Below are 17,563 nucleotides of genomic sequence, written 5' to 3' on the forward strand. Positions count from 1 at the left end.
CCAACTCTAAGCATACTTAGACGCACTGGATCTTGATTTTCTATAACAGTTTTCACAGTGTGTGTGTGTGTGTGTGTGTGTGTGTGTGTGTGTGTATTCAGGCAAAATGTTATTCTGAGTACAAAATGGGACAGGTTGAGCTTCTCTGAGTGAAAACAAATGTTGGGTAAGAGAAAGCGAGGCAAGACTCTCACAGAGGCATCCTGTCTGCAGCTACCGAGGTTCTGATCCATTGGGGCTACATTAAGGTTTTTTAATGCCTTTAATTCCCAATCAGCTGCATGCAGAGCAGGTGCAGTAGCCAAAGGACCACCAAAGGCAGCAGGACAATGCAAAACCATCACGGACTCATGAGTGTCCCTGTTTCTACAAACTCATGGAGCCCATATCCCACCAGCGATGCAGAATCCAATGGATGGAGCTCCAATTCACCTCTCGTTCACATATGGTTTCTGTGTCACAAACTCAAGTGGATCATGGCAGTCCTTTAAAGGCTTCTTAAAACCTCATTCGGTTGTACTCCATAACACTTTTACAGATGTCACCTTTACACAGTGAGGTGCAGGTGTGAGGGCAAACTTTCTTACTCCCAGTGAGTAGACAAAGAGACCTTCTGGAGGACCTGTATGATAGACCCAGTGTAGTGTTGCTGGCACATGGAAGAGATGGCTGAAGATGCAGGTTCCTTATCCCAGGTCTGCCATCTGTCACCCACATCCTTAAGTGTGTAGGCACTGGCTAGCAATCCTAGAGTAAGAGGTGATGTGGTAGTAGTCCACTTTAGTTACATGGCTACTGGAGGTTTCTACAGGATGGTGTCATCCTCAGTGCGTGGGAGGAAGACAGCTCTGCAGCCTCCTGAACCACCTGTCTTCTTCATTCCTCTACCACCAGATGCTATGATGTCACTAGGCACCCAGTTCCTGGAAATTTGGTGCAACCAGCTATTGTTTCCCTCACAGAGAACACACTTTGGAGGAGCACAGAGATGCACTGGGCTACTTTGGTGCCCCTATAACATTCCTGATGCTTATTAAATGTCATCTGCAACAAGCCTTCAAGAACATCTTCTGAGAACACAATTTCTAGCTTCTAGGGCCGGAAAAAATTCAGGATACTAATGACTTCCCCCAATATCATGAACAAGATAATAAAAGATTATAAGTTTATGATTTTTCATTTTTTATTACACTTATACTCTATTTTGGGGGTGGGGGGGAGGAGGGAGGACCACATGCCAGGGCACATGTGTGGAGGTCAGAGGACAAGTTGCAGGTCCTAAGAATCAAACTCAGGTTGTAAAGCTTGGCAGCAAGTGTGTTTACCCACTGACAGTGTTGCCAAGACTAGCACTTTAAATGGCGCTGCCCCAGAGGAAGACAGCAAACTAGTTAACTGTTGATCATAAACATTTATGATCTATGCTACCCATCATAAGGATTCCTATAGGAACAGAAAATTCTGGGAAGAGTTGAACTGTTAGTTAAGGCACGTTCATAAAACGGAGTATTAAGGACATATAATAATATGGAAAAATTCCAAAAATAACAATACCGATAGATACAAAACTATATCTACGATCTCAGACATATATGTGTAATAAGTGTACATATACATAAATGTTATAAATAGGTGTATATATACAAATATATATATATATACATATTATATATATGTATATATACACACATACACACACACACACACACACACACACACACACACACACAAATATATATAATATATTTGCCCCAAATGTTAAGTAGTTCATTGGAGTGGCAATTAAGATTTTTGATGAGTTTTATACTCTGTATATCTTCACAAGTTTTATTAACTTTCTATAATGAGCATGAACGAGTTTTAGAGAAAACTTATTTCTTTTAAAAGTTCATTAAGCATACCTAAATAATTCAGGTATTTGTTGAGCGAAGGTTAATTCTTCCTTCTGAGACGCTAGACCTTCCTTCACCTGCCTCCTCTCGAGTTGAAGAAAACCAAACCTGCTCCCAATTCCAGTGAAGGGGTGTGTGTGGCTCCTCCTGCCCACACTTGACCTCTAAACTACCTATGGTTCCCACCTCTGAGCTGAGATACTTGAACGTTTCATCACCAGCTCTGTAATTACCCAGTGTTGCTCCTAAACATAAAAGCTGAGACTTTGAAAAGCCTGCAATTTACATGGCTTTTGTGGCGTGGCATTCACATGCTGCTGTGGCCAACTCAAAAATCTGCACTAAAGCATCATTAAAGCCGGAATTGCAATTATGCCCGAGTGAGTGAGTGAGTTCAAAGTCAGAGATGGCCGTGCTCTATATGACACTTAAATATGCCAGGGGAAGAAAAAGGTTTGTTAACACGTGTACTTGAATTTAAAGTACGGGCTTCCACACTCGGATGCTCAGTAAGTACAGGGAGGGGTGCTTTGACTGCGCAGGGCCCGCAGCCTCTGGAAACAGGGTTAAGACCCTGGCCATGCCCCTCAATAAGTGGCGCCTTCACGGCAAGTTCTTTGCCCTCTATGGACTTGATCTCTTTGGGACAGTTGATCTGCACGTTGCCTAGTCTGCAGACTCTCATGGAAGACAGCCTGCATTTGCATACAGCTGCAGCTTCCTGACTCAACGTCTAGGTTCAGATGAAGGGTAAGGTAGAAACCCAAGAGCCAAAGCCACCAAGAGCCACTCACTGTGACAGCTGCAAAGCTGTCTGCTCTGCAGCCATTGGGTCTGAAAGCTAACTGTCAGGGTGGGAAGGGAGACCATTCAGAAGGGGTTTCACGCACATCTTTTCTTGAGAGAGAGAGAGAGAGAGAGAGAGAGCGCGAGAGAGCGTTTTTTTTGTTTTGTTTTGTTTTTCATGTAGAAGAAACGCAGCAGCCATGTCAGAAGGCAATTCCTCATGACAAACTTACACATCAGAAGAGCTCATTTCCCCAAATTTGAATATCTGAACTTGCAGGGAGGGACTTAAAAGATCTATTCAAACCTGACATTTATATTATTTGATCTACTAAATTTAATCCAATGTCACTTACTAAATCATTTTCATTTCCAATTGCAATATTTTACAAAATTTGAAATTAAAGACATAGCTATCTCTTTCAAAATGAATCCTAGGACAGCCAGAGCTACCGTGTCTCAGATAAAGCTGGGCGTGGTGGCACACACCTTTAATCCCACTCTGCCTTGGGAGGCAGAGGCAGGCGGATTTCTGAGTTCGAGGCCAGCCTGGTCTACAGAGTGAGTTCCAGGACAGCCAGGGCTACACAGAGAAACCCTGTCTTGAAAAACCAACCAAACAAACAAACAAAACCAAAACAAATGAACAAACAAAAAAATCAAATAGAGATAGATAGGTCTCTTCCCCAGTCCCTCTGCCTTGCTAAACAAAACAACACAACACAACAACAACAATAACAACAACCCCACTAGATTATATTCCTAAAGCGGGCCCCAAGCTCTATTCCCTCATTTGCCCACATCCTCCTTCTGAGGCTGACTACCAAGGTCCAGCTGTCAAAGTATTGAAGTCTAGCAATCCAAAGCCCCCTTTGGTTCACTTAATTAACATGCCCAATTAAAATTAAACACCTCATCCTAACGTGGGTTATCCGCTTTCCCTTCGGAAGCTGCCATTTTCTTAGGGGCCACATCTGTCTCCTCTCTATCCAGGGGCAGTCCTTTGTCCTCTGATGCAAATACCCTTCCCTCTAGCCCTTGTTTCCTTCCCCTTCTCTGCCCTCTTTCTCCTGTCTTTGTCTCCTATTCCATGCCCTCTGTCCTCTGGGGCAAATGAATCTCCTTTGTGCGGAGAACTTGGTGTTAAAGATCCTGAGATGATACTTTTCCCAATACTAAAAATTACCTTTTTTTAAAAAACTGTTTTCTCTTATCTCTCTCCCTCCCTTCCTCCTTCCCAGAACCAACCTGCCCCTGTGTGGTATGGTGTGTGGTGTGGTGTGTGTGGTGTGATGTGGTGTAGTGTGTGTATGTGTTGTGTGTGTGTGTGTGTGTGTGTGTGTGGTACAGTATGTGTATGTATGGTGTGTGTGTGTGTGTGTGTGTGTGTGTGGTACAGTATGTGTATGTATTGTATGTGTATGCATGGTGTTGTGTGTGTGTGTGTGTGTGTGTGTGTGTAAGTGCTTGCCACAGTGTTTGTGTGTCGATCAAAGGACAGCTTCTGGTGGGGCAGTTCTTGTCTTCCTCCTTGTTGAGCAGGGTCTCTCTTGTCTGTCCCTGTATACTCCAGCTAACTTGAGCAGGAGCTTTGGGCCAGTTCTCATTTGTGCCTCCTATCTTGATGTAGAATTTCTGGGATGATAAATGCTCACCGCTAAGGCATTTGCTTGTGAGGCAAGGGCTTTTACCTGCTAAGCCATCCCCCCCCCAAACTGGGAATTTTGAGGCTCTAGCTTCTCAAGAATGCTACCCTAAGCTTGGCACACTGATGCATATCTAAATCTAGTACCTAGAGGCTGAAGCGGGAGGATCACCCTGAGTTCAAAGCCAGCCTGTGCTACATTGGCCGATTGATATAGGTATACAATGAGACTTTGTCCCTACCCCATCCCCCCAAAACCTTCCCAACTAGAATTTATAGAATTTACAAAAATATACAGTTTCTGCTACCCCTAGTTAGGCAAAGTGCTGCTTTGCCTTGTCTAACTTCTGTTTGGATTTGGGAAGTTGTAGCTAGGCATCACCTTAGCGGCTAAATTATTAAAGCCTTTGAAAGGCAATAGGCCTTTTGACAAGGATGAGAGGTTACACAGTACACGAAGGGAAAGTTTGCTAAGACCTCTTTCAAAGGGAGTTCCAGGACAGCCAGAGCTACCCTATCTCAGATAGATAGATAGATAGATAGATAGATAGATAGATAGATAGATAGATAGACAGACAGATAGAGAGATAGTAATTAAGATAGGGTGCTATGTGGGGCTTGGTATAGAATTCAACATCTGGGAAGACTCCTAGTTTGAGAGGAAGCCAGATTTCACCTTACATTAGGGAAATGCTGCATTTTAGTCTGAAGACTTCAAAGGTGCAAGCCTTTTTCTCTAAGCAGCTGTTTATCCAGCAAACATCTGGGAAGTGCCTGACTCGATCCCATCGTCTTCCCCTCATGTCTTTGCCTTCTTTTGGATTCCACACTGTTACGCCGTCCTTTCATTTCCCGCCTTTCAGACTTCCCGTGGCCAGTTTGTCTCTCGGGGACCTCTACCCAAAAGGCCCAGCACAGGTTCTGTTTTTCCATTTCAAACTCTCTCCTCTCCGTGATAGCTTGGCCTCTCAAGGTTTTACCCAGCATCTAAGAAAATGACTTCCAAGCCAATGCCCGTGATGCAGACTCAGACTCTCGGGCACAGATCTACAGAACGCTTAGCTGTCTCGCGGGCCTGTCGACTCTGTGTGAGCAAACCAAGCGCTTTCTTATTACCTGCAGCCGGCTTCCCTCTTTCCTTCAGCATGGGAACCACTCATACGCCTCTTCATACACCCAGCAAGACATCTGGCGGCCACCTCTAATCTGCTAAGTCTCTCTCTCCCTACAGCCAATCTTTCACCAAGGACTGTCAGTTCTAACTTGAAAGACTAAGACTCAAATGGGGTTTCAGCAACTAAACCTAAACCTAAAGACAAGACACGGTTGATAAACACATGAGCGAGTGCACGTGTGTACACACACACACACACACACACACACACACACACACACACACGGCACATGGGGGGTGGGGGTGAGAGAGACATTAAAATTCTGATAAAAAAAAAAAAATCAACAAGCACCACAAAGCAGAAAGACGACGTCTTCGAGGAGAATGAAATCTCAAGCTGCTACCCAGAGGCGCAGGCTTTTAACACAACCAACCAACCAACCAACCACTTCTGATGGCACAGAAGAACTGAAACCACAATTTAGCAGTCATCCTCATATAGCTTTAATTTATAATTTAGGCGAGAATGAAAGCCAAAACAAATGGCATCATGGTTTCATTACCATCATGGTTTCATTACCATCATGGTTTCATTACTCCTCTACTCAGATTAAGGGAATCTGAAAAATGTTAGTTGTGAAATTATTTGTTTTTTAAGATTTCTTTATTCTATATATGTGAGTACATGGTAGCTGTCTTCAGACACACACCAGAAGAGGACATCCGATCCCATTACAGATGGTTGTGAGCCACCATGTGGTTGCTGGGAATTGAACTCAGGACCTCTAGAAGAGCAGTCAGTGTTCTTAACCGCTAAGCCATCTCTCCAGCCCCCTAGTTATGAAATTCTTATGAGGAGTAGACTGCACATAAGCATTGTAGCTTGCTCAAAGGACCAAAGTGACTAATGAAGGTCACAGGGCAAACGGGTCTGCCTAAAGAAATTAACAAGGAATAATGGTTTGGGTTTGTACACCCAATTAGTGAGTCAACACAAAGAAGTATCAAAACAGGGAAAACAGATGCACTGACGTCAATCCATCTGATTTTATCATTTTTTTTTTCCTTAAGCAGGAAGGGCAAGATATTCATTGCTCAACCCAGCAAATGCCATTACACAAAGGCTAAGGATTAACAAAAGAAAACAAAACAAAAAAACTTGAGGACAGCACAGACTAGAAGGTGGCCTTTTCCACAAGCCAAGAGATATGAATTTATGAAACACTCGAAATAAAGAAGGGATTCCCTGTAAAACAATACAACCTTCAGATCAGCACCAAAGTCAGGAGTCTTTTGGGGGGACTTGCTGAATGTTAAGATTAAATGAGACCAAGGTCATCCACTAATAGCTTAATTATGAGAAGTAGCTGAGGCTGGAGAGAAGTATTAGAGGTTAAGAGCATTTGCTGCTCTTAGAGGGCCTGGGTTTGTTCCCAGCACCCAACCGGTAACTCAGAAACATCTGCAACCCTTCATATGGAGGGTCTAACACACTCTTCTGGCCTCTTAAGGCATTAGGCATACACAAACATGCAGTCAGGTACATGTGCATGTATTCGGGCAAAGGCTTATACACGAAAATAAAAATAAATTGAAAAATTTTAAAAAGAAGGAGAACCAACTGGCTACAATCATATAATTTGCTTATTTTAACCAACATTAAGTGAAACTGTCTAAGAAGGTACTCTGGATTGGAGACTGGGTTTTACAATTTAATGATGATGGATGAACATACAGCAAATGCCTCTGGATGGTTACAGGGATGGCTCAGTGGATAAAAGCATGCGCAGTGTGCGCCTGGCCACTTGAACTTGATGGCTGAAACCCACTCAAAGGTAAAGTGGAACACAACTCTCTAACACATCTCTGATCTCCACAAACACGCTATGGAGTGAATGTACCCACAATCACACATAGCTAACATAAATGCAGAAATAAATATTCCCGTGGAACCAAAAATTAAATACAGATTTTTTTTTAAAGTAACTATATAGGGTACTCTGGGGGGGGGGGGGAGAGTGTCGCACACTGCCTATTCCCCAAATGCAAAGGAACACAGACACTTCAGGATTTGTCTTGAGAAAGCACTTCTATGCAGCCAAAGGAGGTCACTGAGTTGCTGAGTGAACACTTTAATAAGGATCTAGAAAGTAGGTTCAGACAGTTTGGTAAATAATATTTCATGCCCAGAATCCCGTGGCAGGCTTTTGAAGGAGTCCCCAAATAAAGGAAAGAAAGGCACTGCTGACCTCCAGGCTGCCCCTGGAACTTGAGGTACCTCCACCTTTACTGACCCGGTTGTCTTCCAGCCGACTGTAACTTAAAGTAAAAGCATGGAAGCCATCAAGCTCCAGGAACACCTGAGCAAGAGCTGTGTGGACAGCCACCCCAGAAGGCTGGGTGACAGAGAAAGGACAATGTACACATGCCTGATTCATTCACAATCTCCCCCTCTCTCAGGGTTAGTCAATAAAGTTCAGTGAAGAGTCAGAAAACTCCTCTTGTGTTCAAAAACTCACTCACTGCTTGTGAAAACCATTGCCTTCTCTGAAAGACTGATAGTATGAGAATATGCCAGACATCCAGAAAGGCAGTGAGTGTGAACTGAAGGAGGTGTGTGTGTGTGCGTGTGCGTGTGCGTGTGCGTGTGCGTGTGCGTGTATGTGTATGGTGGTCCTTGGCTGTCATCATAGCTTGTGGAAAGAGTTCTCCTCACCCGGGTTTAGAGCACTGCCTGCTCTTTCAGAGGTCCTGAGTTCGATTCCCAGCAACTACATGGTGGCTCACAACCATCTGTGATGGATAGGAGGCCCTCTTCTGGTGTGTCTGCGGACAGCAACAGTGTACTCATGTGTAAATATAAAAAAAATAAAATAAAAAGTCTTCAAAAAAGAAGAAAGAAAGAAACATGCCACAATGCATTTATAACTTGATGGAGACTTTAAAGTCCCTGTCTTTGGAAACACTTGGCAGACTTGAGCTGGGGCACAGTGGAAAGGCCTGGTCCAGTACCCGCAGGGCTCAGGGTTCCATTTTTAGGACTGTAATGGAGATCACATACCATTAATTCTTAGAGCTGCCAGATTGGAAAGAGATAAACATTTGTTTTTCCTCCAGAAACTCTTTTAAAAGTGAATTAGAGTCACCAGCAGATTCACTGATACAAACTGAAGAAAATAAAGGAGTAAGTATTCTGACTAGAGCTGTCACCTCAATCCTTTAAAAGCCAGCGTCCTGAGTCGCCGTCACTTGCCTCCATCCAGTCTGAGGGTTAAGTGGCACTCTTGGAGTCCATGTGTTACACGTGTGAATTTGGTGTATTAGGCTCCATTCCCTAGTTATCTAATCAGATGTGAATACAGGCTGGTACGACTCTTATGGGATTTTGCACTTGTAATTGAAGACCCACCTCAGCTGACCTTAAAATACAGAGATTATCTGGATGGGCCCTCTACAAGGAAAGAACTTTCTGTGGCCGATGGAAAAGGAAGTCAGATTTGAAGCATGACAATGACTGGATGAGCCCTGACTGGCTTGACAGTAGAGAAGGGCACGCTGAAGCGAAAGGAATCCCGAAAGCCCTGGGGACGGCAGTGGTCTAAATCTGCCTGCAGCCTGTATGAGCTTGAAGTGGGCACTTTCCCAGACTCCAGGTCACAGCCCTGCCCAGCCAACACCTTAATTTTGGTTTTTCAATACCCTGAGCGAAGAACCTAAGCAAGCTTGTCCAGACATCTCTCTCCACAAAACCACGAGATTAGGAGATACATCCTGTTCTGAACCAGTGAATTTTTGGTCATCTGTTACGTGGCAGCACAACCACTGTAGGTATTTTACTGCCTTTTTGATTTTAGTTTTAAAGTTTTTCTTTTCTAATTATAATGTAATATATGTTCATCTCTCAACCTTCTCATTCCCTGCAAATAAACACTGCTCGCAATTTCTCTTTCTTTTCACAAAGTCCTTATGAATATGCATGAATGCCTAAGAGTGTATACCTGAGCGCATATACACAAAAATGTGCACAGATGTAATTACAACATGTAATTTTTCTCACTTACATGTGCATTTTTTCAGCACCCTACACAAAAGCCTACTATTTCCTTTATTACAACATCTGCTGGCTTATATACCCGATCCTATACAAGCCCATCGCTGAATGATGGGTTAAGTAAAAAACTAATAACAACTTACCTTTCTGCTTATTAATCGCAGGCAATGCTAACATTTATAATTTCCTATCGTCCTAAGGGAATATAGGGAAGAGATATTTCCATATATAGATTGATTGGGTCAAAGGGTAAATACATTTCACATTTTAAACAAAACTACAAGCCACTAACCTAACAGTTATACTGAGCCACATCAGCATTTGCAGTGTGAAAATGGCCTGTTTTTCCTCATCGGCGGTGTCACTGGATTTAACAAATGAGCTACTGTAGCCTACTCCAGGTAAAGGATACCACCTCACTCTCTTGGCTCAAGTGGTTCCAGGCTGGCAATCACGTTACACGTCAATTTTTTTTGAGGGCTCCCTCCCCATGATAGGCCATTTACACGATTTTCTATTAGCCCACTCACCCCTTGCTACCCATCTACGCCAGCCCTTTGTACATTAAAGTCATCAGGTGGGCAATTACTCATAGACTAATAGCTAGTCCACACTTGGATTTCTTTTCACTTTTCTCATTACACAGAATTTTTCATGTCAGGAAATGTATCCCAGTATCTTCCACTGGGAGTTCTGAAGGAGCTTTAATGCTTTGAATCTTCCTGGAACTGGGAGCCTGGCATTTTTTACTTTTTTGTTTTGTTTTTTGTTTTGTTTTTAAACAGCTGTCCTGTTCCGCGTTCTCTCAGGAACCTCTGGCTCCTCAAAACATCCTGTGAATACCTCTCTTCTGCTGAATGCTCCTGACACAACCAATCAGCACAGACAGTCAGCACTGGATGCATATATAAGATTCATATGCCAGTGGTCAGCTCACACTCCCCTTCCTTAGGAAAACAGAGTGGGTGTGGCTCTGAATGATAGGCTAACAGGACCTGTGGGCGTGGCTCTGGATGATGGGCTAATAGGACCTGTGGGTGTGGCTCTGGATGATTGGCTAATTTGACCTGTGGGCGTGGCTCTGGATGATAGGCTCTAATAGGACCTGTGAGCGTGGCTCTGGATAGGCTAATATGACCTGTGGGCATGGCTCTGGATGATAGGATGATAGGACCTGAGAAATGACAGCTTTTCTGTCTGTTGTTTTCATGGTGACATCTGATCAGCCTCACTAAGAACCCTGGATCAAACGCAGGCAGCAAGAGAGAAGACGTAAGCAGAGGGAGGGGACAAGGCGCGCTCACACACCACACACACACACACACACACACACACACACACACACACACACACACACGAGCTGGACACCAGGATGGATTGGCCTTCTATTCATTTACATCATCTGCCTATTCACTACACAGAAACAGGGATCTGGCAGGTTGCAATTAATGCCACTTCTCCCAGAAAAATGTCTACCAGACGTTACTCCTCTGAGTAACAACCTGTTGGATCCGTAACAAAGAAAAGCACTCAGACCCTGAACAACACGCCGCTCCTTGCTCCTCCTTGCTCAAAGCCCTCAGATTGCATCCTAAAGCCAATGCGGATTTTTAAAAAAAAAAAAAAAGAAGAAGAAGAAGAAGAAATAAAAAAATCAAGCTAAGGCAATACAGAAGGGGAAAAAACAATTAAAGGATCATTAAAGCCTTAACCACATACTCTCTCTTCTCAATACTAGTGCTAAAGAAAATCAAAGCAATAAAAGCCCAATCAACAGACACATAAATGTTGGGAAATGGGTATCAAACACCACAAAGAGGAGGAAGGTCACACACTTAAAATCACTGCTGAGTTATACTTAAGAAACAGAATCTATCATTCACTTAGCACCTAGTAAGATTGCCAGGCCCTGAGGTAGACGCCAGAAGAATAGATCAGTTTAATACACACAATTCCAGGCCCCACGGAGTCTGTTCTTGTGTGATTCTCTGTAGGCTTCAACTATCATGACAATCACATAACAAAAAAATAATAAAAAAATCCAGCTGGGTGTGGTGGCACACACTATTAATTCCTGTACTCGGGAGATAGAGCAGGTAGACTTCTGCGAGTTCAAGGATAGCCTGGTTCACAGAGCAAGTGTTAGGCCAGCCAGGGCTACATAGTGAGATCTTGTCTCCAAAACCACAATTATAAACAGTAATAATTTAAATAATTGCATATTTACTCATTACATATCTTTGGAACTATGTAAAATGACCAACAGCTTCACTCTCTTCTTATATGTGTCCCTCACACCTCTTTAAGTTAACTATCATAAACTAGTTCTTAAAACTATCTTCTTTCCTCTAAATGGAGTCACCAAATAACGGGGGAGAAAAACCTCCAACTAAACATCTCTCAATATCAGGTAAAAACCTTCAGCTCCAAATAGGATTTCTTCATCAAACCCATCCCCTCAGAGTTCAGAGGATGATGTGGAAGAGGAGGTGGAGAGGCTGTAAGAGCCAGAAGGGATGGATTACATCACAGAAACAGACACAATACTGTGGCACATACAAACTCATAAAGACTGTGGCTGCATGCACAAGGCCTGCACAGGTCTAAGACAGCTGAGATCTCAGCACCAAGAGACACTTGCTCCCACCCCCAACTAACAAACTATCTCAAGTTGACGTTTACTTACAATACAAAAGTGAGTTTCTCTAATGAAGTCTCCCTGGGCAGGCCCCATGCTCAGAAGTAGATGGCTAACACAAAACTTTGGTCATTTTTTTTAAACCTTACTAGTCTTTTGTTTATATATACTACAGTTACTGATTTTGTGTCTTTATGCAGTTTGTGTGTGTGTGTGTGTACGCACATGCACATGTGTACATATATGTACTTCTGATATTTTTTTTCTTTACTTGGTTTTGTTTATTTGTTTATTCTGGTTCATTTATTTACCTGCATATTTGAGAGAGAGAAAGAATGAGAGAGGGGGAGAGTAAGAGGGTGGGGGAGGTATGGAATTGAAAGGGTGGGGAGGATCTGGGAGGAGATAAGGAAATTACTGTATGAAAAAATGTATTTTCAATTAAAAAATATATATCTTATTTCTCCCACCTCTCATTGCAAGCATACATACATATGTGTGTGTATAAACATATCTGATATAATTGTTACATGATATATAACATATATATGTCATATATATATACACCTTTTAGTTCTAGTAATAATTAAGGAAAAATGTCATACATATGTGGCATATATATATGTATATGTGTATATATATATACATATATATATGTGTATGTATACATATATATATACACGTGTGTGTGTGTGTGCGTGTTTATAAATGAAACAATACCCACAGCACCACATTAATTTCATGTGAATGGTTGAATAGTTAAGCAACATTCTTTTGCAATTTGCCTTTGTTGCCCAATACTATATCTGAGTTTCATTCATGCAGACATGTGCAGGGCTAGCTAGTTAATTTCTTTTCTCTGTGTGACTGGATCATAGTTCATTTATTTATTTCCCAACTGATTAAACTTTAGGCTGCTTGAAACACTGAGCAAATGATGAAGGGTGTCACGGCTGGAGTTTAACTGCATCCCTTTGTACATGCCCCTTCTCCAGAGCTAGCTCTGGAGGAGACATTTCTGAAAATCGTAGTCCTTTTCACTATATCATGATTGTCTTCTACCTTTTCACTGAGCCACCATTAACGTTGCTTTTAATTTTTACATTTACTTATTTAGTGTGTACGTGCATGCTTGTGTATAATATATGGGTGCAACTTAGCATTTGCTGGGGTCAGAGGGCAGTGACAACTGTGTCTTTCCGACCATGTGTGCTGTAGGGGTTGAGTCTGGGTCATCAGGCACTGCTGCTGCCCACAGACCCTTTGACACCTTTCAATTTTGGTAATCATTAAGGTAAAAAAAGTCACTCCAGAGCATCTTCTTCTACCCATCTTGCACTGCAAATACCTCTGTAGCCAAGGACTGCCTGCTAGACACTTTTCTTCTTCATACTGCCGTGTTTGCAACCCCTAAAGATACTCCTAACGGACAAATAGGTCTGACTGTGTAACAAAATTTAGCAAGAGAGAAAAAAAATTAATTACAGAGAGCTTGACATACAAAAGAATTCCTCAGAAAGAACAACTTAGTAGTAACATAATAGGAAAACCAAGGCAGGTATATAAGACACATGTAGGTCTCAAAGGGTCTTAGATTGCTTTTAAAAGACAACAACAACAACAAAAAAAACCCAAGACAGTCATCAGTTACCTGCATGAGCAGAGAGAGGTGAGTGTGGTCTAGGCAGTGCAGGAGACTGGCCATTGCCTATCAAACTCTTCCGGTTGCTTGTCCGGCAACTGTCAGAAGGAAAGAAAAAACAGGTGAAGAAAAACACCACTACTATTTGAGCATGTTCAAAGCTGACACAGACAAGGAGGCATGGCCTCCACGACCTCCTCACGCCGTTGCTAACAGCACAGAGAATTGCCATGTGCTCACTAATATGGGATTGAGACCTATCCCCTGAATGTGAGAAACCATAATGTATGCATACAGCATAGCATCATGAATATTCCTCACCACAGCAGAGCTATAATCAAACGTCTTCTCTCAGCTCGTGTCTGCATCTACAAGGATGTGTCATGCCATACATGCAAGTGATAAATTAAGGATTCAGATTAGCAAACCACAGGTAGAATCCTTGTCGACATGAAATTTCTAATAGGGAGTCATATGCAACGAAGCGGAATGACATTCATCTTACAATGATGCACTAATTAAAAATCTAATTATTTAGACAAATTTCATATTTGTGCCTTTTGTCAATAAAACAGTCGATGCCTAAGATAAATGCAGCTTTCTGCTCACTCATTTTTTTCATCTTGTGTGCTACATTTAAATTTCTTATTAAGGACCATGTTAGGAAACAGGAAAATAGATTCCAGTGTTTTAAGACAGCAGTGATGGCATCTTCTAATCTGCTATTGGCTGTATCTTGAATATCTGGTAAATGGGTTCATATAGACAGATACAAGGCACCTACTTTTTCCTGTTTCTGCTGGTAGGGAGTTATCAGATGAATTTCAAGGTAGCAATGCACAAGCAACAAAGACTAGAGCAAAAACAAACCCCAGTGATGGAGAAGTGCATGTTTTCTCACATTTGTTTGTCTTCTTTAATACTCATTAGTCATTTATTCTCCTGCATCAGTGCAGTACCCAGAAAGAATAATGAATTCAAGGCTCCATCTCAACCTCACCAACAAGTGTTCCCAGCACTGAGTCTACACGGAAGCCACTTTCCATTTTGTCAGACTCGACTGTGATTAGCAGACTCTTAATTCACAAGAGGCCCCTTGTGCAGTCAGGTTCCTGGAAGCGCCTGCGTGAGATGTGGGATTTGATATTTTGGGGTTTGCATCTTCAACCCGGTCTGGTGAGGATGCAAATGACTTCTCAGCCACCCAGAACGGTAAAGCAGAAGGATCACAAATATAAGGCCAGCCTGGAGTCCAGAGCAAGTTTAAAGTTGGCATACGTGACATAGCGAGTCCCGTTTTTTCAAATTTTTAAAAAAACTACAAAACGGGCTCCAGAAATAGTTCAGTAATTGAGCGCTTTGTCTAGCGTGTAACAGAAGCCTAGGCGCAAATCCGTAGCAATAGAAAAGTAGAATAGACAATTTGAAAGGGCTATTCCTAATCTTCAAAGAACACATTTCAAACCTATACCAATTTCTCTCAGCAACACCGACTGGGGAGTCAGTTCGCTTGCTGTTTGCTGCGTGTTATCATTGCCAACAATCCCATCCTTAGCATTTCTTAAGGTCAGGCAGCATGGGTTTCTTTTCCTTGCTGCAGCAATCAACATCCCCTCACATTATCTGTGAGTTTAATTAACATCATGTTTACTTAGCCTTAAAGAAGCTGTTGAATAATGATAGGCCCCTGATAGTTAATTAGGAAGGTAGTCTGCAATATATTATCAGTTCATCTATCAAGAACTGTATTCTCAAGCTATTAAATTCATAATCATTAAGTCTGATAGACTGATTGTTTTTAAAGGATACTACAGAATACATTTAGTGTTAATTCAAATTAATGCCTCCTCTCACTTCAGGAAGGGAGCATTAAATATACTAATCTGCCAATGTTCATCAAAGAAATTAGAAATGATAAATTCATATCCTGGAAATTTCAGAAAACTTTCTTGGGTAAATCAACTAAAATTCAACTAGTTATTACAAAAATAGGCATTGAAATTTTTACATTTAATACTGAATCTATGTAATTCATAAAGAATTCCTCAACACAGTTAATTATTAGTGTTCCTATATGTAAATAAGATGAATGAGAAATGTGTGCCAACATAATCAGTAACCCAGTAAATATATAATTTATGGATGCCAATATTAATTATTATCATCACATATTAATGTGACTGCCCTAAAACTAAAATTAAGAAGGGCTATTTGGGGAGGGGGGGTTATTCAAGAGGTCTTGCTCTGGACCAAGGCTCCTAAGGCCAGTACCTCTTTTTTTTTTTTTTTTCATTTTTTTATTAGCTATTTTCTTCATTTACAAAAAGGGCTATTTATTAAATAAAACTTTAAAAACAAGTTTTCCTAAGAATCCTATAGACTGGCTAGTCTACATGTATTATATAATAGTATATTACTATTATAGCAAGTCAAAGAGTGGAACAATAAAATACAAAGCCCTCACAATTACATCAGTTAAAGTCTATCAGCAAGCAGTGAAAGGGTGAGTTAATCTTTAAAAGGAAACATGTAAGTAAAACCTGAAAGTAGGTTTTTATTGAAATAATGAGAGGAGGCCGGAGAGATGAGATGGCTCAGCAGTTAAGAGAAATGTCTGCTCTTCCTGAGGTCCTGAGTTCAATTCCCAACAATCACATGGAGGCTCACAACCATCTGTAATGGGATCGGATGCCCCCTTCTGGAGTGTCTGTGACAGCATACTCATTTTTAAAAAGACAGAAAGAATGAGAGGTCTATCTCCTCACACACAAGGTGATTTAAGTCTCCTCCACAACCTTTGACACTTTCCAAGGAGCCTGGGGATATTATTAAAATTGTGACACACTATGAACTATGAAAAAACTCTCTCAATAATCCATGAGGAAACCTTTAAACATAAGCTGTTCTGATGTGGTAAAACAGAGTTGAGGAAATAGAGGTCACAGCAGATTCCCGTGTGTACACAGATAAATCTCTATAGTTAGGACATAGGATTTTGACCTCATGATGAACTTATTGCTAAGATCCTTAAAGGTAAAGGGGCACTTTATTGTATACTGAATCCTGAAGTACATGGAGCATAGGTGTGCTTGTCCCCCTCCATCTTTACACACACACACACACACACACACACACACACTTTCCTCCTTCCCTTTCATCAGTGTGACTAAGTTTTTCTGGCAGTCCATCTCTTCAGCATAAACCTCTCATAATTCATCCTGATCCCAGCAGTTCACCTTGTTAAATGTTCTCTCTAGTTTGGCTCCTCGGGCACACAGGTCAGAAAAGAAACTGAAGAGGCTGATGCTCATGCCTCACCTATTCCAACATGAAACCCATTATTCCTCCCTGACTATTCAGGATAAAGCCCTCTCCTCATCATACTCAGACTCCTAACAGTCTAGCCAGTGCTCACACCTCCAGTGTTCACACCTCCACTGCACATCTCCAGTGGAAGCGACCCAAGAGAAAACTTACCCTTCCAGGACATAGTATGCTCTGCTTGCCCTACAGGACTTACGTCTAGCCACATGCTAGGACACTGGGATTTCTTCCTTGTAAAGCCAGAATTTAGCAAGAAGACAGCTGCCTACCACTTGACACAAAGGCAGAGATAAACGGTGGATTAGGACAAGGGTGATGATTCCCAGTAAGAACTTCTTATTACTCATTCCCTGGTTCCTCCCTGGAAAGATTCACCCAGGCACAAAGACAGGAACAGACGGGGAACAGAAAGAAGGCTTTTTCTCTCTTTGTCTCTCCTCTGTCTCTGTCTCTGTCTGTCTCTGTCTCTCT

General features: G+C 41.9%; 1 protein-coding gene across 12 annotated transcripts in view; it reads right to left on the reverse strand.

The window, feature by feature from the left end:
- Positions 1 to 17,563, reverse strand: part of Mast4 (microtubule associated serine/threonine kinase family member 4) — a 591,509-nt gene that overhangs the window by 100,130 nt on the left and 473,816 nt on the right. For all 12 annotated transcript variants that reach the window (XM_021208672.1, XM_029544159.1, XM_029544158.1 and 9 more), the window contains one exon: positions 13,778 to 13,866. In XM_021208672.1, coding sequence (XP_021064331.1) covers positions 13,778 to 13,866 — 89 coding nt within the window. The remainder of the gene's footprint in view (positions 1 to 13,777; positions 13,867 to 17,563) is intronic.

Source organism: Mus pahari, chromosome 11 (genome assembly GCF_900095145.1).
Source record: "Mus pahari chromosome 11, PAHARI_EIJ_v1.1, whole genome shotgun sequence".
In the NCBI taxonomy this organism is placed as follows: domain Eukaryota; kingdom Metazoa; phylum Chordata; class Mammalia; order Rodentia; family Muridae; genus Mus; species Mus pahari.